The following is a 14,286-nucleotide window of genomic DNA, read 5'->3' as shown; positions in this document are numbered from 1 at the left end:
GCACAACACTGTTCATGACAAAAACGTTCAGTGTTGAGCGTGGGCCTAGGTCTTGATGGGGGTGTGCATACTTCATATCTGTCTCCCACTGGGGCACACACATCTGAGACCTGCAGCTTATCAGCAGCACTGTGTGTGTGTGTGTGTGTGTGTGTCATGGGCTTCTGTGCCATTGAGGGGTGGTTTCACAGGAGATGAGCTCTGGGGTGTATTGTAGCAGTGATAGCTCACTTTGAACTGAAGCTCTCCCAAACAGAGAGCGGGGCTTAGAAAGAGAGAGCATCTCCACTGATCCATATCTCTGCATGTTAGAGCCTCCGTCCGGCTCACGAGGACTGGACACACAGCAGGCAGCACACTGGAACAGCCAGGAAGGGCATGATGGTATGCTACTGTGAAGGCTTATGAAGTAAAGATGACCTTGAAAGACGTCGCCTCCTTGGGTGCCTGAATGACGGCTCACTGGTTTCCATCTCAACTCCCAGAGGACAGGCATGTAATGAGCCTGTTATAGCATTACAGTGTCGACCAGCTGACAACTGCACCTGCTGGTAACCTACTGACCTGCATGCAGAACATGGTCAAGTATTTATGAGTCGCCCTGTGCTGCCTGGTTAAAGATTGATGCCGCAGGACTAGAAACACCTTGAGGTCTAGGTAAACGTCTTTCCCATGACTACAGTCTCCCCTAGCTTGCTGATCACTGCAGTAAGTCTGGAATCTGACAGTGTGGGGTTGAAAGATGCAGCTAAGTTATAAATCAGTTTGAGCACCTGACTGCAGCCACCAACCTCACTGAGTGAAGCCTTCCTCCCCTCAGCCCCCCCATCCCAGCAGGCCCTCACCCCGCCCAGCCCTCACCCTGCCCAGCCCCAGCACTTCCATCACCCGCCTAATGGGATTGCATCCGTGGAAGTGCTGTGTTGGGGTGGTGGAGAGACAGTCTAGGCAGGGCTAACAGCTCTCCATGAAGACTAACAGTGCACTCCCCCATATGAGATCTGCTGGCTATCTTGTTAGAGGCTATAAGCACTGTGAGAGTCCATTGATGCCAGGGTTTAGATAGGCTCTCAGGATTAACCCAGGGCTAAGTGGGATGGATGAGCTAGTAACTAGCCCTGTGTTCCCTGAGGCGTGCCAGGGTCAGCTAGCCTGGAGGAAGGCCATCAACGGCCTCGCGACGACCACACACATCTACACATCTAGAGACACAGACACATAGCCATGTGTAGAAGGTCTATCAGTGGGTTATGTTTCACACCATGGACCTTAGTCTGGAGATGAGTGTTAAATGCATAAACAAATGACATGTACAGTTTGTAACCTCTGGTTGACCTCTCCCTGGCTTACTATATCTCAGCTCTCCTCCCAGAATGCCTCTGTTTCCCAGCATCCAGACGTGACAGTGTGGCTTGGCTCTATGCGATTTTTAACCAGCAAAGTTTATTTATATATAACAACGGTACAAAGTGAATCCTTGGCTTGCAAAATAGGTGTGCTTCATATTTACAATAGGTACACAATAATATATTATCATAACAAAACCAAAGCAAATAAAAAAAACAAGAACAACTTTTTAAATACTTTAACTTTCTTACAATTTTCACAACACTTTTTATAAAACAACAAGAACAGACAGCCATATTATTATCCTCATCGTCGTCATTATTATTTGTATTTACTATATTACAAAACTCCAGTGTCTACGAAGGGTTGTCAACTATGTGTTGTGTTAGAAATGGAAAGATATTCATTTAATATTTTGTGATAATTTCGAGTATCAGTAATCTGGTCTTCTCACTGATGACATAAAAAGGAAATAGTGAATAAATGTTGATTTTGTATATTCATGAAACATGCCGGCCAACTCAACACACCACCCACAGAGGCATGTAAGCCAAGCGCTGAAAGTGCACTACATCACATCTATTCAGTTCCAGCTCCATGAGAAATGAGGTTATATCTAATATTATACTGGATATATCGCAGTTGCGATTAACTGCAACATGTTTAAAACAAATGGCTGTAAAATAATATTCCTGTAAAATCATATTCCGCACTGCAGAATGAACAGTAAACGTAACGATCGCCTTTTACTTTCCCAAAATATAAAATAGCGCAGCATAAAAACAAACAACTTTCTATCCAACAAAATCTCTTTGACAAAAGCGCAATGGAAGTGTGATAGATAGGCATGCAGTTTTAGGGGGGATTTCAGGTTTGTCTGATTGATCTAAAAACATAATGACACCGAAAGGAATCGACTTACTGTGTAACCTATCATGGAGAAGTGAACGTTTCACCCTTTCAGTAGAAGACAATAGAAGGTCCTGTCACATGACGTGTGCCAGGACAGACAAGCTATGAGGTATGAGGAGGATATGATCCTGTTTGCAGAAGTAGGGAAGACACCTTTGTCCAAAGGAAGATTGTTTGTGTACGAGTGTGTGTGGCTGTGCGCACTGAGCGTATGCCAAGAGATGTTTGTGAGGGGCTGCAGTGCTCACCAGGGGGCCAAAATACAGCACCCCACCTACCCCCCCCCACCCCATGCCTCCCCTGCCCCCCCACCACATTAATGCCCCGTCAATCATCTGCCCGCCACACATTTCTCTAACTGATTTTTGTTTCTTTTTTTTTTATGTGGGTTTTTTCTATCTCCTGATCACACTCTGCACACGGCTCACTCACATCAAAGAGCTGCTTCAAAGTCAGAGCAGGAAACTAGAGCTAAAGGGGTTCTCTCTCTCTCTCTCTCTCTCTCTCTCTCTCTCTCTCTCTCTCTCTCTCTCTCTCTCTCTCTCTCTCTCTCTGTCCCTCTCTCTCTCTCTCTCTTTTTCTCGTTCCAGAAAGCGTCTCTCTTCACACAGCTAAGGTGAGCCGCAGAGTGGCAGTGGCTGCCTGTAAAGGTACCTCTCCTCTTCACCCCCCCCCCACCCCCACCCAGACAGCCCCCCTACACCAGGGCAGGCCAGGTACCACATCTCAGTGGGCCAGGTGGAGAGGATCAAGAGCACTGGGCGGTGGGTCTTCTAAGGCCACAGAGTAAACAAACACCTTTCACTTATCTGGCGTTCCTTCCCTACATTCACACCTCCATCACTGCCCATGTTCAAGCACTGTCCGTAAACGAGGAGCATACGACACAAAGCCGAACTGTCCTGGAGTCTACAGTTTGTGGACGTCTGAGCGTGCATGCTTTCCTCCCGTGACCAGTCAGTTTGCTCTGGAAAGGCTTTCACCCCGGCCTCCTTATCTCCGACAGAGGGCTCACGGTTCCATCTGGAACCACTATCTTCTTTAGCCCACGCCAACGCTGCCATGTTTCTTCTGGAGAGTCGAGAGTGACGACACCCTACAGCGCTGTCGATTAGGCATAATCAGTCTGGTCTCCTGGGTGGGTTGCCATCGTACCTGCCCTTTCAGGAGCCTGACTGTGCATCTCTCTGCTGGCCAGTAACATCCGCCTGGTCTCCAAAGACACCGTTTCAGTTCCAGGGCTTCGCTCTCCCTCCCGAAAACATGAACCGATTCTGACACAACAGTAAATAAATGAAACGACAGGACCTTTTGGCACTTAGTCAAACTAGACCCACACAGGCTTCTGTAAGGACATTGTTGGAGGTGTGTGGGGCATGCAACTCCCGCAAACTAGCGCTGTGGCTTTACTGGAGCTAGCCGGACAACGTTGGCACTTGAAAAAACAAAGATGGACCCTTGGAACACTTCTGACATGTGATACGATGCATGCAAGAATACACACACAGTTGATCAAATCCCTAAAGCCATACAAGTACAGTGGTTACATAACGGAGTGTTTTCCCCTACAGCCCCTGGCGGTCCTGTCCTCCTTCAGGACTCTAGTCTATTCTGCACTAACTGGTAGCTGTACGCAAGAGCAGCGGAGTCACGTCAATGACAGCCACAACACAGACTGTACACACCCTCATACTGTGGAGGGGGGGGGGGGTTGGAAACTTGTTAGATAATGTAGAACAGTAAGGTAAGGGGCGGGGGGGGGGACTGGACAGAGGAATGGACATGTTCCCTTAAATGTCTGTCTCTCTCAACAGGGAGCTCAGTTCAACTAACCCCCCTATTAGGTGGAAATAACCTAAACAAAAGAAAACCAAAAGAAGTACACATATCTGTTTTTGTACATTCACAGCCATAGACATGGATAGACCAGAACAGACACAGAGGACAGTACAGCTGAATAAAGTCTTAGACACCCAACGTGCGGCTGGTTCGGTAGGTAGTTGTCTCTTCTTAAACCCACGGAGGCCGTGTGGTTAGCTTCCTCTAACCCACACGGCGCAGGGTCTAGGCGCCCACTAGCATGCTGGTTCAACTCCGACCTCATCGTTGGTATATTGGTTGGCTCTCTTGGAGGATGAGGGTGCGTCACATGGTTTCCTGTACAGGTTCTGATAGGGTAAAAGCGGTGGGACGTGTCCGTTTGATGTCGAGCATCCGTCTAAGACATGACCCTCTCTCTGCCTGTCTGTTTTGAGGGACAACAGAGAGGCGGAGCAGGAGAAGACGAGATGGTTGAGTCTGTTTCATCACCAGCTTCTGACAGGACAGCAGTATGACACCGGATTTCAACAGGAACTGATAACGATTCGAATGTGCACACACGGTACAAAAATAAAATTTGGAAGCAAACGCACCAACGATATTTCTGCAATCAGACATTTGTGAGGAAGTGTTTGTTTCACTCTCTGTGTGATGTGAGTCTCCAGCAGAGAAGAGAAGATTTGCCTCACAGCATATCACATAGTCTCTTTAGGTCCTGTACACACACACACACACACAAACTCATACACTCAACTCCATATAACAAACCAAAAACGTTTTCTAAATGAGATGCAGTCCGGTGGGGCCCCAGGTGAGTTCACCAGTGGGTCTCCAGAACCCAGTAAACAGTCACTGGTCCTCCAGTGAAGTCTTTCACTCAGCTGATGGCAGCACACCAGGAAGGCAGAAGAAGAAGAAAGGAGGAAACTGAAGTGTTGGAGAAAAACAGTCCCGTGTGGCGGTGGCCCCTCCCACAGACGGGAGGTGGGCGGGCTGTTGGCTGGGTTGAGTCAGATGGGTGTGGCCTCAGGAGGCGTGGCCCCCAGGGGTGTGGGGGTGTCTCTCAGCTCTCCAGGGACATGGCGGAGATGAGCTGCTCCACCTTGTAGGCCAGCCTCTGCTTCTTGGCCTGCTCGTCCAGCTCCAGGGCAGTTGTGATCTGGGGAGAGAGGAGAGCACAGTCCATGCTTAGTGTGCTATACTAACACTCACTCATGCAACGCTGCAGTAGATCCATTTCATAGTCTGGTTGCTAGCCAACGTTGGCTCTGAGTTAAGGGAACACCCCGGTGTACAAAGCTAAATGATAAGTCAACATACACAAACAGGCAGGCTGCTGGAGGTAACTTCTACTGGAGGCAGCGTGCTTTTTGGTTCTACAACCGGAATTTTAAAACGTGCAATGTAACCATCTTTGTCAAAGTCAGTGACACCGAATCCGCGAATCAAACTCGTGCAGTAACCTTTGTCCTTTCATCAGGCGTTTTCCCCTCACTATAAATGTGGAATTTGTCAAGTTGTGTTCAAAGGGAAGGCAGACAGGGCCTCCTCTGTGCTCCAGAAGCCTGTCTAACCTGTCAGGATGGATGTGCCGAACAGTCAGGCTACAACACCAGACACGCGCGCGCACACACACACACACACACACACACACGCACACACACGCACACACACCCTGCAACAGGGCACTTTTCATGTGTGCATCACACAGAGAAAATAACACTAATAAGATCAATATGAAGCTCTTAATCCCCGTATTGATCAAGGGCATGGATCTCCTGTGAAGTCTCTTCTTCTCTGGACAGACATGCTGAGCGACTGGGCCTGCCGCCACAGCAGGGGCTCCTCCAAACAGGCTGTCGCCGCTCACGGTGGCTTCCATTTCGACGAAAGCCTCGCACGAGGACCAAGGCCGGGCACAAGGGAAGGAGAGGTGCACCTCCCTCTTTTCGAGCATCTTTTCCAGTGTTTTACCACCATTGTGGGCCCTGCGCTGACAGCGTCATGTGAAGGAGAGGGGCTCTTTTGTGGAGCGTGGAGGCAGAGGAGGACAGCCTGCCCGCCAGGCCTGCCTGCTCGCCGTTGCCCGCCCCGCCGGCTCCCTCTCATCTGGTTAAGTGCTCTTAGAGAGCTCGCTGGCAGTGGCTGACGCGGGCTCTCTCTCCCCCTCCTTGGCGGGGCCCAATAGCAATCTATTATTAATGTGAAGCACTGCATGGAGGTGCAGCTCTCCCTGCCATCTGAGCGGCGTGCCTGGCCGTTAGCCGGCCACACGGGCCCTTGTGGAGGGCTGAGCGGGAGCCGGGCAGGAGATGAGGACTTAAGCACTGTAACGACGCACAGAGACGGGAGACGGGAAGGAGGCGTGGGCATGTGTGTGTGCATGTGCGAGACAGCGAGAATGAAGAGAGAAGGAGAAGGGGTTTGGAGGACAGGGTGAGACAAAAGAAAAAAGTCAAAGGAAGGAGGAAGGGTGTGAGGAGGCCTAGGAGATACACAAGGAACGAAGGCTCACCCGGGAAGTACAGAAGGAGGCTGAGAGAGGGAGAGAGACAGCGAGGGAGAGTGTGAGAAAGGGAGGGACAGAGAGAAAGAAAGGGAGAGAGACAGAAAGGTAGGGAGAGAGACAGAGAGGGAGAGGGGGGAGAAAGAGAGGGAGAGAGACAGAAAGGTAGGGAGAGAGACAGAGAGGGAGAGGGGGGAGAAAGAGAGGGAGAGAGACAGAAAGGTAGGGAGAGAGACAGAGAGGGAGAGAGACAGAGGTGGAGAGAGGGAGGCAGAGCGAGGTAGATAGAGAGCGAGGGAGAGAGAGACTTGCTCCTCTTCCTCTGGATAAGGTCTAATATAAAGGTCAGACTAATGGCTCCCAGAGGAGGAGCTGACATTACACAAAGAATGTCTCCATTACGGACCTCTTTCTCTCGCTCCTTCCCTCTCTCTCTTCCTCTTTTTCTGTTTCTCTGTTTCTCTCCCTCTCCCGTTTCTCCCTCTCTCCAGCTCCCCTGGTGATCTAAGGAAGCCATATGACGTGTGATGCTTCTCATGGCGGCGAGGAAGGGAGAAGAGAGGGAATGAAGAAGAGAGGGAAAGAGAAAAGAGAGGGAAAGAGAGAAGACGAGAGAGGGGAGAGCGTTCTCTGACACGGCTCGGGGGAAGCAGCTGTCTGTTTCTAGTAGTCGCACTGCTTCTGTCTTTCCTCCACTTATCAGACATGGCTCTGTTTGTTCCCTGTCTCACTGGACTACACGGCTCTCTGAGGTGGGGGGGGGGGGGAGAGGGGGGGCTATACATGAATCAGAGCTGACCTGAGCAAAGCTCTGGTACTTTGCTGAATGGTTCACATCTCCCTGATGCATTTATGTTCAAGAGCCCGTGATTGTCTTTGTGTAAATGCTGGAAGCTATTACAAGCTTTTAACACACATGCGTGCACAGTGCGTGTGTGTGTGCATGGGTGTGCATGTGAGTGTGCGCACGTGTGAGTGTTTATGCATGCGTGTGTGTGTGCGTTTGCCCAACCCACCTCCTCGCTGTATTTGCTGACGTAGGAGTAGATCTCGTTGAGGGCGCTGAGCATGTTGAACTCAGAGGAGTGGAGGCGAGCCTGCTCTGCCAGGTAGGCGTTCATATCCTGGTCGCTGATGGCCGGCAGGCGGTTAATGTCAGCGTAGTACCTGCACACACAGACAGGGGTCACACACACACTCTCTCACCGGTGCCGTTCACGCAGCACTTTTACATTTGTATCGGATCATAGATCCTGCTATCTACTACCTACTGCGCCATGGTGGAAGAGTCAGTGTTAGCCCTGCATCTCACCTCTCCACCCAGCTCTTGTAGTTGGGGATGTCCTTGGCGTAGAGCAGCTTGTTGGAGGGCGAGTCCTTCCCAAGGCGGTGCTCCGAGGTGGAGCAGGAGTCCATGAAGGTCTGGGCCACCACGGACAGGCAGGCGTCCGTGATGCTGCTCTTGTGGATGTCGAACACAAACTGGGGGTTCTTGATCACGTTCACCCAGAACCTCAGAGGAAGGCTGGCGGGAAAATTTAGAACCATACAGGACTCGGGTTAGACCACTAGGAAACAGTCGAGAGATGCAGGACTGGGAGTTCCAAAGCACCTGCATCGGACTTACAAACGGCAAATTAAATAGAAAATTGGAACTTGAGAGAGGAGAGATGGTCACTATTAACAGATCACCATCGATTGAACTTGCTATGCTTCGTGTTTCGTGAAAAGGCTCAAGACGCACTTGTTCCGGGAGTACAACGGTACTTCGGAATGATTGGCTGGACCTGATGTTTCCTCCAGGATCACAATGACTCTTATTGAGAGACTTGTTGCTCTTGTTGGTTAGTTGTAACTGACTTTTTTTTTGTACTTGCGGTGTAATATATTTTTGTTGCTTGCTTTTTTCCACAGGTACACCCTTGCACTTGTTGAGGTTCATGTTGTTTAATTGTTTAACTGTAACTTGTTCAACTACATGCTCTTATGGTTCTTCCCTTTGGGACTTATTTAGTTTTCACAATGTATGCTTCATGTTTTGGCTACCCGCAATGCATTGGGGCTATATCTCGTTGTTATGATCAGTGACCTATGCACTTTTGTAAAGCTCTCTTTTGGAAGTCGCTTTGGATAAAAGCGTCTGCTAAATGCATACATGTAAATGTGTAACAGCCCTCCTGCGAGAGTCCATCCTGCTGCTGCTCCACAGAGGGACTGCGTCCCGGCCTGCTCACCAGTTGCTCTTCCACGTGTGTCGCACGTCCGTGTCGTGGATGCCGTGTTTGTCCGCCTGCTCGTCCAGGAAGTCGAACATGTACTTGATGGCGAGAGGGAGGGCGCTCCCCCTGTGGACGGTGCTGAACAGCGTCTCAAACAGGTCGTCCACAAACTTCTGCAGGGTACCCTGGGAAGGACCGGCACACAGAAGGGGTCAGAAGGCCCCCCTTGGCGGATGCGTGCTTTCTATAAGCGTGCGACGTGCGACGGTGACAGTGTTGAGAGCGCGTCAGCTACCTTGGTGGCGAGCAGCCTGGTCAGGTAGATCTCAGACACCATCTTGCTGCCGCGGTCTCCCTCCTTCTGGTCGCCGTGCTCGTGGTTCTTGACCAGGTGCCATACCTTGACCCCGCTCTCCAGGTCGGGGGTGATCATGGGGGCGCGCGAACGCAGGCTGTCAGGACTTCCCGTGTACCGGAAAGATGAGTCTGGAGGAGGAGAGAGAGAGAGATACAGGAAAGAATGTGTGAGAGAGAGAGATGTTAGAAAGCCCACACACACACACACACGCGCGCTTTCCAGAGACACACACAACAGGGTCCCGCTCTCTAATATCCCTCTGTCCTTTGTAGCTTCCTCCAAAGCTGCGGCCGTGCTGCTCGCGTTCCTCCAGCAGCAAGGGGCCAGCAGAGCAGGATCAGCCCAGGGAGGGGCGGCGACGGAGGGGCTGCGGGCAGACCAGGCAGCTCCATCCTGGAGGTGGCACAGCGCCGCGGCTCCTTCTCTCACAAGATGGATGAAAGGAGCCCTGCCTCTCGCTATTATTTCAAGTCCGACGGGGGCGTCAGCCAGCGCCCCCCCCCCCCCCCCCCCACACACACACACACATCTTTCTGTCTTTATCAGTCTCTTCCCCTCATATCATCCCTCACTCTGAGTGCGGAGGTGTCACTGGCTGCCCCCTCTTAAAAGCACTCCTAATTGGCTCTTTCCTTGTGCATGCATTGTGCCGACACAGCGCTCCGAAGTGTCTCTGTCACAGTCCTAATCAATGCATCAAAAGATCTCTAATAAGTTAAGCACTCCAGCTATCTTTTTCCACACATAGCTCCCCCCTCCACCCCTCCACCCTTCCCCTCATCCCCCTCCGACACTCCCCCCGTATTGTTTCTCCCTTGTTCCACTGACACTTAGGAACGGCACTCTTGCTCAGCTATACTAATTACAGCTCTCTCTCTCTTCCTCTCTCTCCTGGTGGCAGAGGCAGGATCAGTCATGAACTGCCTGTCCTGTCTTCAAAGGCCACAGGGGACCACAAGGCAGCAGAGAATGACCCAGCCTCACGCCGCTAAGTGTCATGTTCAAAAGACCGGTGATTCTGCAGGGGCTTCTGGAGACCTTAGACTGGGCGGGGGGCAAATGGGGGGGGGGGGGGGGGGGGAACAGGGGGGGGGGGGGGGGGCAACAGGGGGGTGAACCAAGGTCTCTTGCCACATCTTTAAACCTAGTTCCGTATCCACCCCCCCTCATCGCCCCTGGTGGGGGAGATATCACCCCCCTCCCCTTCAGCCCCCAGTCCCTAGCCCCCATAATAGACCCAGACGTAGGGGAGTGTGTTCTGGGTTATTTTGGGCTGGGGGGTGCTGGCAGGCTAAATTGAGTCGAGATGCTAAGTGCTGAACGTTAAATTGATATGAATCAATCAGCGGGCGTCTGGGCACAGCTGCGCCAGCAGTGCCAGCCTGTGATTGATGGGGGACTGTTGTGCCAGCGGAGCGTCTGCTTTCTATGCACCACACAACCTGCCCGCCTCCAAGAAGAAGAACAGAGGAGGAAAAAGAAAACTAATAATAACAGCAAGAGGCACCCCCTTTTGCCACCTCGTTGCTATTTCACAAGTTCTGTTAAATATTCATCAAGCCTCTTGTAATAAAAGAGATTGAAGTGCCCTTTGTAACTATGAAAACTCAAACTTGGGACAATGTAAACGTTCTAAGGACATGATAATGTGTGCACTGCTGGGTTTGGTGAGCAGAAAGAGAGCTCCAGCATAATAATGGGTTTCTTTCGGATAGGGTAGGACATATAGCTGAACCCTCTCCCATGATCCATTGCGGTGTAATGATGCTTTATTGCAGTGTGTTCATTATGTCAATATCCTCCGCTCTCTCTACACTATTCATGTTGCTGTGTTTATGAGGAGTGCTCTCCAACACTGTAAATGTCACCAGATTTAATAGTAGCATAAATTCGATGAGAAGGCTCACTGCACATTCATGTACAGTACATAAACCAGTCAGGTTTGGGTTAAACAATTCTGGTTATGTTCAGACTAAATGTGAGAACTCTATTGGTCATATCTCAAGGATGAAGAGAGGATCTCTGGTTCTGTTGGTCATGTCTGTGGGACAAAGAGTAGCATATCTCCAGCTCTGTTGGTCGGGCCACAGCAAGGCAGATCTGAGACGATCCAAGCCTAGCCTTGACAATTGGCCATCCTCAGTTTTCCATGTGTGAGAAGAACCATTGGCAGAGCGAGTCATCTGCCATCACATGGAGCCGTTGGCTGTTCTGTGTGTTGGCTAGGGGGCCAGATGGGGCGCCCTGTGGCACACCCTAGGACTGTCAACAGAGCAGGGAGCTAATGTGTGTGGGTGTGTGTGTGTGGGTGTGTGTGGGGGTGTTTGTGTGTGTGTGTGTGTGTGAGAGTGTTTGTGGGTGAGTGTGTGTGTGTGTGTGTGTGGGGGTGTGTGTGTGTGTGCGGGTGTGTGTGTGTGTCCCACTGCATCCTTGCCCCAGCTTCCGTCTAGCATCCTAATTAGTAAGGGCTGCAGTTAGAAAAACAAACATCTCTCTTCATCCCTCCCACAGGCCCTATGCTCACTTCCTTTTATCCCTTCCGTGTCCCTCTTTCCATCATTCCCTCCCTCTATCCCTCTCTCCATCCCTCTGCCAGCCAAGTAGATCCCCCTGAGCTAAAGACATTGGGAGAGAAGGTAGAGAGAGACAGAGGGAGAGAGAGAGAGAGACAGAGTGAGAGACAGAGACAGGCAGAAGGAGAGAGAGAGACACAGAGAGAGTGAGAGAAACTTTAAACCAGGTCTCTACAGAGAGGAGGCTCCAGACGGCCATAGCTTCAGGGAGAGATGTCTGGCTGTGTTCACACTGCAGAGGAAAGTGCCCTCTGAAAACATTCCTGTTCTATTGATATAACTGGGTGGCATCTGGTCTGCTACAACTACCTCTGTGCTCATACTATCTTCACTGAACCCCTTAACTACTGCACTCATTACACTGTAAAGTGATGTGTGTTCTCTGGCTCTGGGAGAGGGGGGTATGTGTGTGTATGTGTGTGTGTGTATGTGTGTGTGTGTCCAGGACTCACCATATCTGCTGATGGACGTGCGTGATATGCTGGCGGAGGGCGGGATGTTGTAGGACGAGGTCTGTTTGGGCACCAGAGCCACCACACAGCGGTCAGACACCTGGGAAACAAACAACAAACATGTAAACACACCATCTGACAACACACACGGCCCTGCAGTACACCTTCCCCTGGCCATCATAGATGCCAGATGGCACATGGGAAATGTAGTCAGAAGCAATCCTAAAACACAGTAAGGCTTTGCCTTTGTCGGTTGAAATATGGCAATATGGATCCTGTATCTCTCCCCTCGCGCCCCTCCCCCCCCTCCCTCCCCCTCCCTCCCTGAACACTGTCGCATTCTCTCCATCCTGCTCCACGTGAGCAGCTGACGGCCGACTCTGAAGCCACCATGATGCGTCTCGTTGCCATGGCCACTACTGCCAGCCTGCAAGGGGGGGGAGGGGGGGCAGAGGGACGGGGGGCAGAGGGACGGGGGGCAGAGGGACGGGGACGAGGCTCTAGGCCTCCCACCGCCACGTCTGCCACTCTACTGCCACCCTGCTGCACACCTGCCAGCACTGGCTCCTCAAAACACAGCAGAGCAAAAAAAAGACAGAGAGAGAGAGAGAGAGGCAGACCGAGAGAGGGGATGTTTACAAACAAAGGTCAAAGAGGTACGGTAAGAATAGGAGCCGTAGAGGGGAGAGGGAGGGGGAGACCAAGGGAGGGAGAGGAAGATGAAAGAGAAACTCCAGAGGTTCTATTTAAAGAAGAAGACTTCTTCCTTTCATGGACTAAGCTGCCTCCCCTGCAGCCTGCTGGGTCAGAGCCCTCATCCTCCTCCTTCCCTCATCTGCTCACTCCAGCTCCTAATGACCAGCACTTGGATCGGCACAGAGAGACTAGTGGGCGTCTCACCCTTCCTCACTCCCTTCCTCCTCCTCCCCCTCACTAATCTCCGCAGGCCCATTAGCGGGGGTCGAGGGTGGGGGCTGCTGGCGGAGCCTTCGCCTCCTATAATAGCCACGCTGGAGAGACTCTTAATGGGGTTGGGTGGGGGGGGGCGGAGGTAGAGCAGGGGGGGCAGGAACAATATCCTCCTCAGAAACGGTGCCTCGCTACCCGGATGACCTCTTAGAGTGATATGAAAAACGCTCTGCCCGCCGACCCCAGGGTACTCTGGGAGTTTGAAGACCCCTCTCATCGCCAACCTCTAACTCTGTCTCTCTCTCTCTTTCTTTCTCCTTCAATCCAAAACTTCTCCATCACAGACTGCTCTGACTCGCCAGAACTGACAGCATTACACCTGGGAAGGCTCTGGAGAGCCAAATATGACAGACTCTCTCTGACAAGCATTGAACTCGATTTTTTCTCTCTTTCTCTCACTCTTTCCTCCTCTATCTTTCTCTCTATCAATTTCTAAGCTAGGTCTGTACAGAGAGAGAGAGAGAGAGAGAGAGAGAGAGAGAGAGAGAGAGAGAGAGAGAGAGAGAGAGAGAGAGAGAGAGAGAAGGAGGAAGAGGGAGTGTGAGTGTGTGTGTGTGTGCAGCAGCTTCAGTACAGCGCCTGAGATGTGTGTGTGTGATAGTGAAGATGATTGAAGGTGTCTGGCTTCGCCCTTCAGGGATAATGCAGCTCCTGTCTGATAGTGGCCAGGTGTGATAAGGGAGGCTGGCTCTCCCTGTGATAAGCCTTCCATCAGACAGCGACGAGCCGCGGACCCCCACATCCCTCTATCTCTGACCCCCCCCCACCCGACCCCCCCGCCAGGTCCCTCTGTTGTTCCCCCCCCCCAGACCCCTCCAGCTCTGGATGCTTATCACAGGCCGGACACCCGACTTTCCTTTACAGGCTACAGCAACAGGCCAGGTATTCCAGTATATGTGATCAATGCTACAGAGAGTGGGAGACTGTCAGGGCCAGAGGGACACGTCTTGGAGGGGAGGGGGCTGGAGAAGGGGCTGGAGAAGGGGCTGGAGAAGGGGCTGGAGAAGGGGATGGAGAAGGGGCTGGAGAAGGGGCTGGAGAAGGGGCTGGAGAAGGGGCTGGAGAAGGGGCTGGAGAAGGGGCTGGAGAAGGGCCGGGCGTCTCTTCTGCAGGTGAGGTGACGGCGGTC

General features: G+C 51.7%; 1 protein-coding gene across 1 annotated transcript; it reads right to left on the bottom strand.

Moving 5' to 3' along the window:
- Positions 1–1,412: 1,412 nt before the first annotated feature.
- Positions 1,413–13,374, bottom strand: LOC134015495 (plexin-A2-like). Its single transcript, XM_062455031.1, has 7 exons — positions 13,123–13,374; positions 12,189–12,288; positions 9,101–9,291; positions 8,821–8,990; positions 7,899–8,111; positions 7,603–7,753; positions 1,413–5,239 (listed from the first exon to the last, which is right to left on the bottom strand). The coding sequence occupies exons 1-7, from the start codon at positions 13,372–13,374 to the stop codon at positions 5,144–5,146; spliced, it is 1,173 nt and encodes a 390-aa protein (XP_062311015.1). The 3' UTR covers positions 1,413–5,143.
- Between the last annotated feature and the right edge of the window lie 912 nt (positions 13,375–14,286).

This window comes from Osmerus eperlanus, unplaced genomic scaffold (genome assembly GCF_963692335.1).
Source record: "Osmerus eperlanus unplaced genomic scaffold, fOsmEpe2.1 SCAFFOLD_536, whole genome shotgun sequence".
NCBI classification, from domain to species: Eukaryota; Metazoa; Chordata; class Actinopteri; order Osmeriformes; family Osmeridae; genus Osmerus; species Osmerus eperlanus.
Note: the sequence above shows the minus strand (reverse complement) of the source record. Positions and strands in the feature narration are given on the sequence as shown.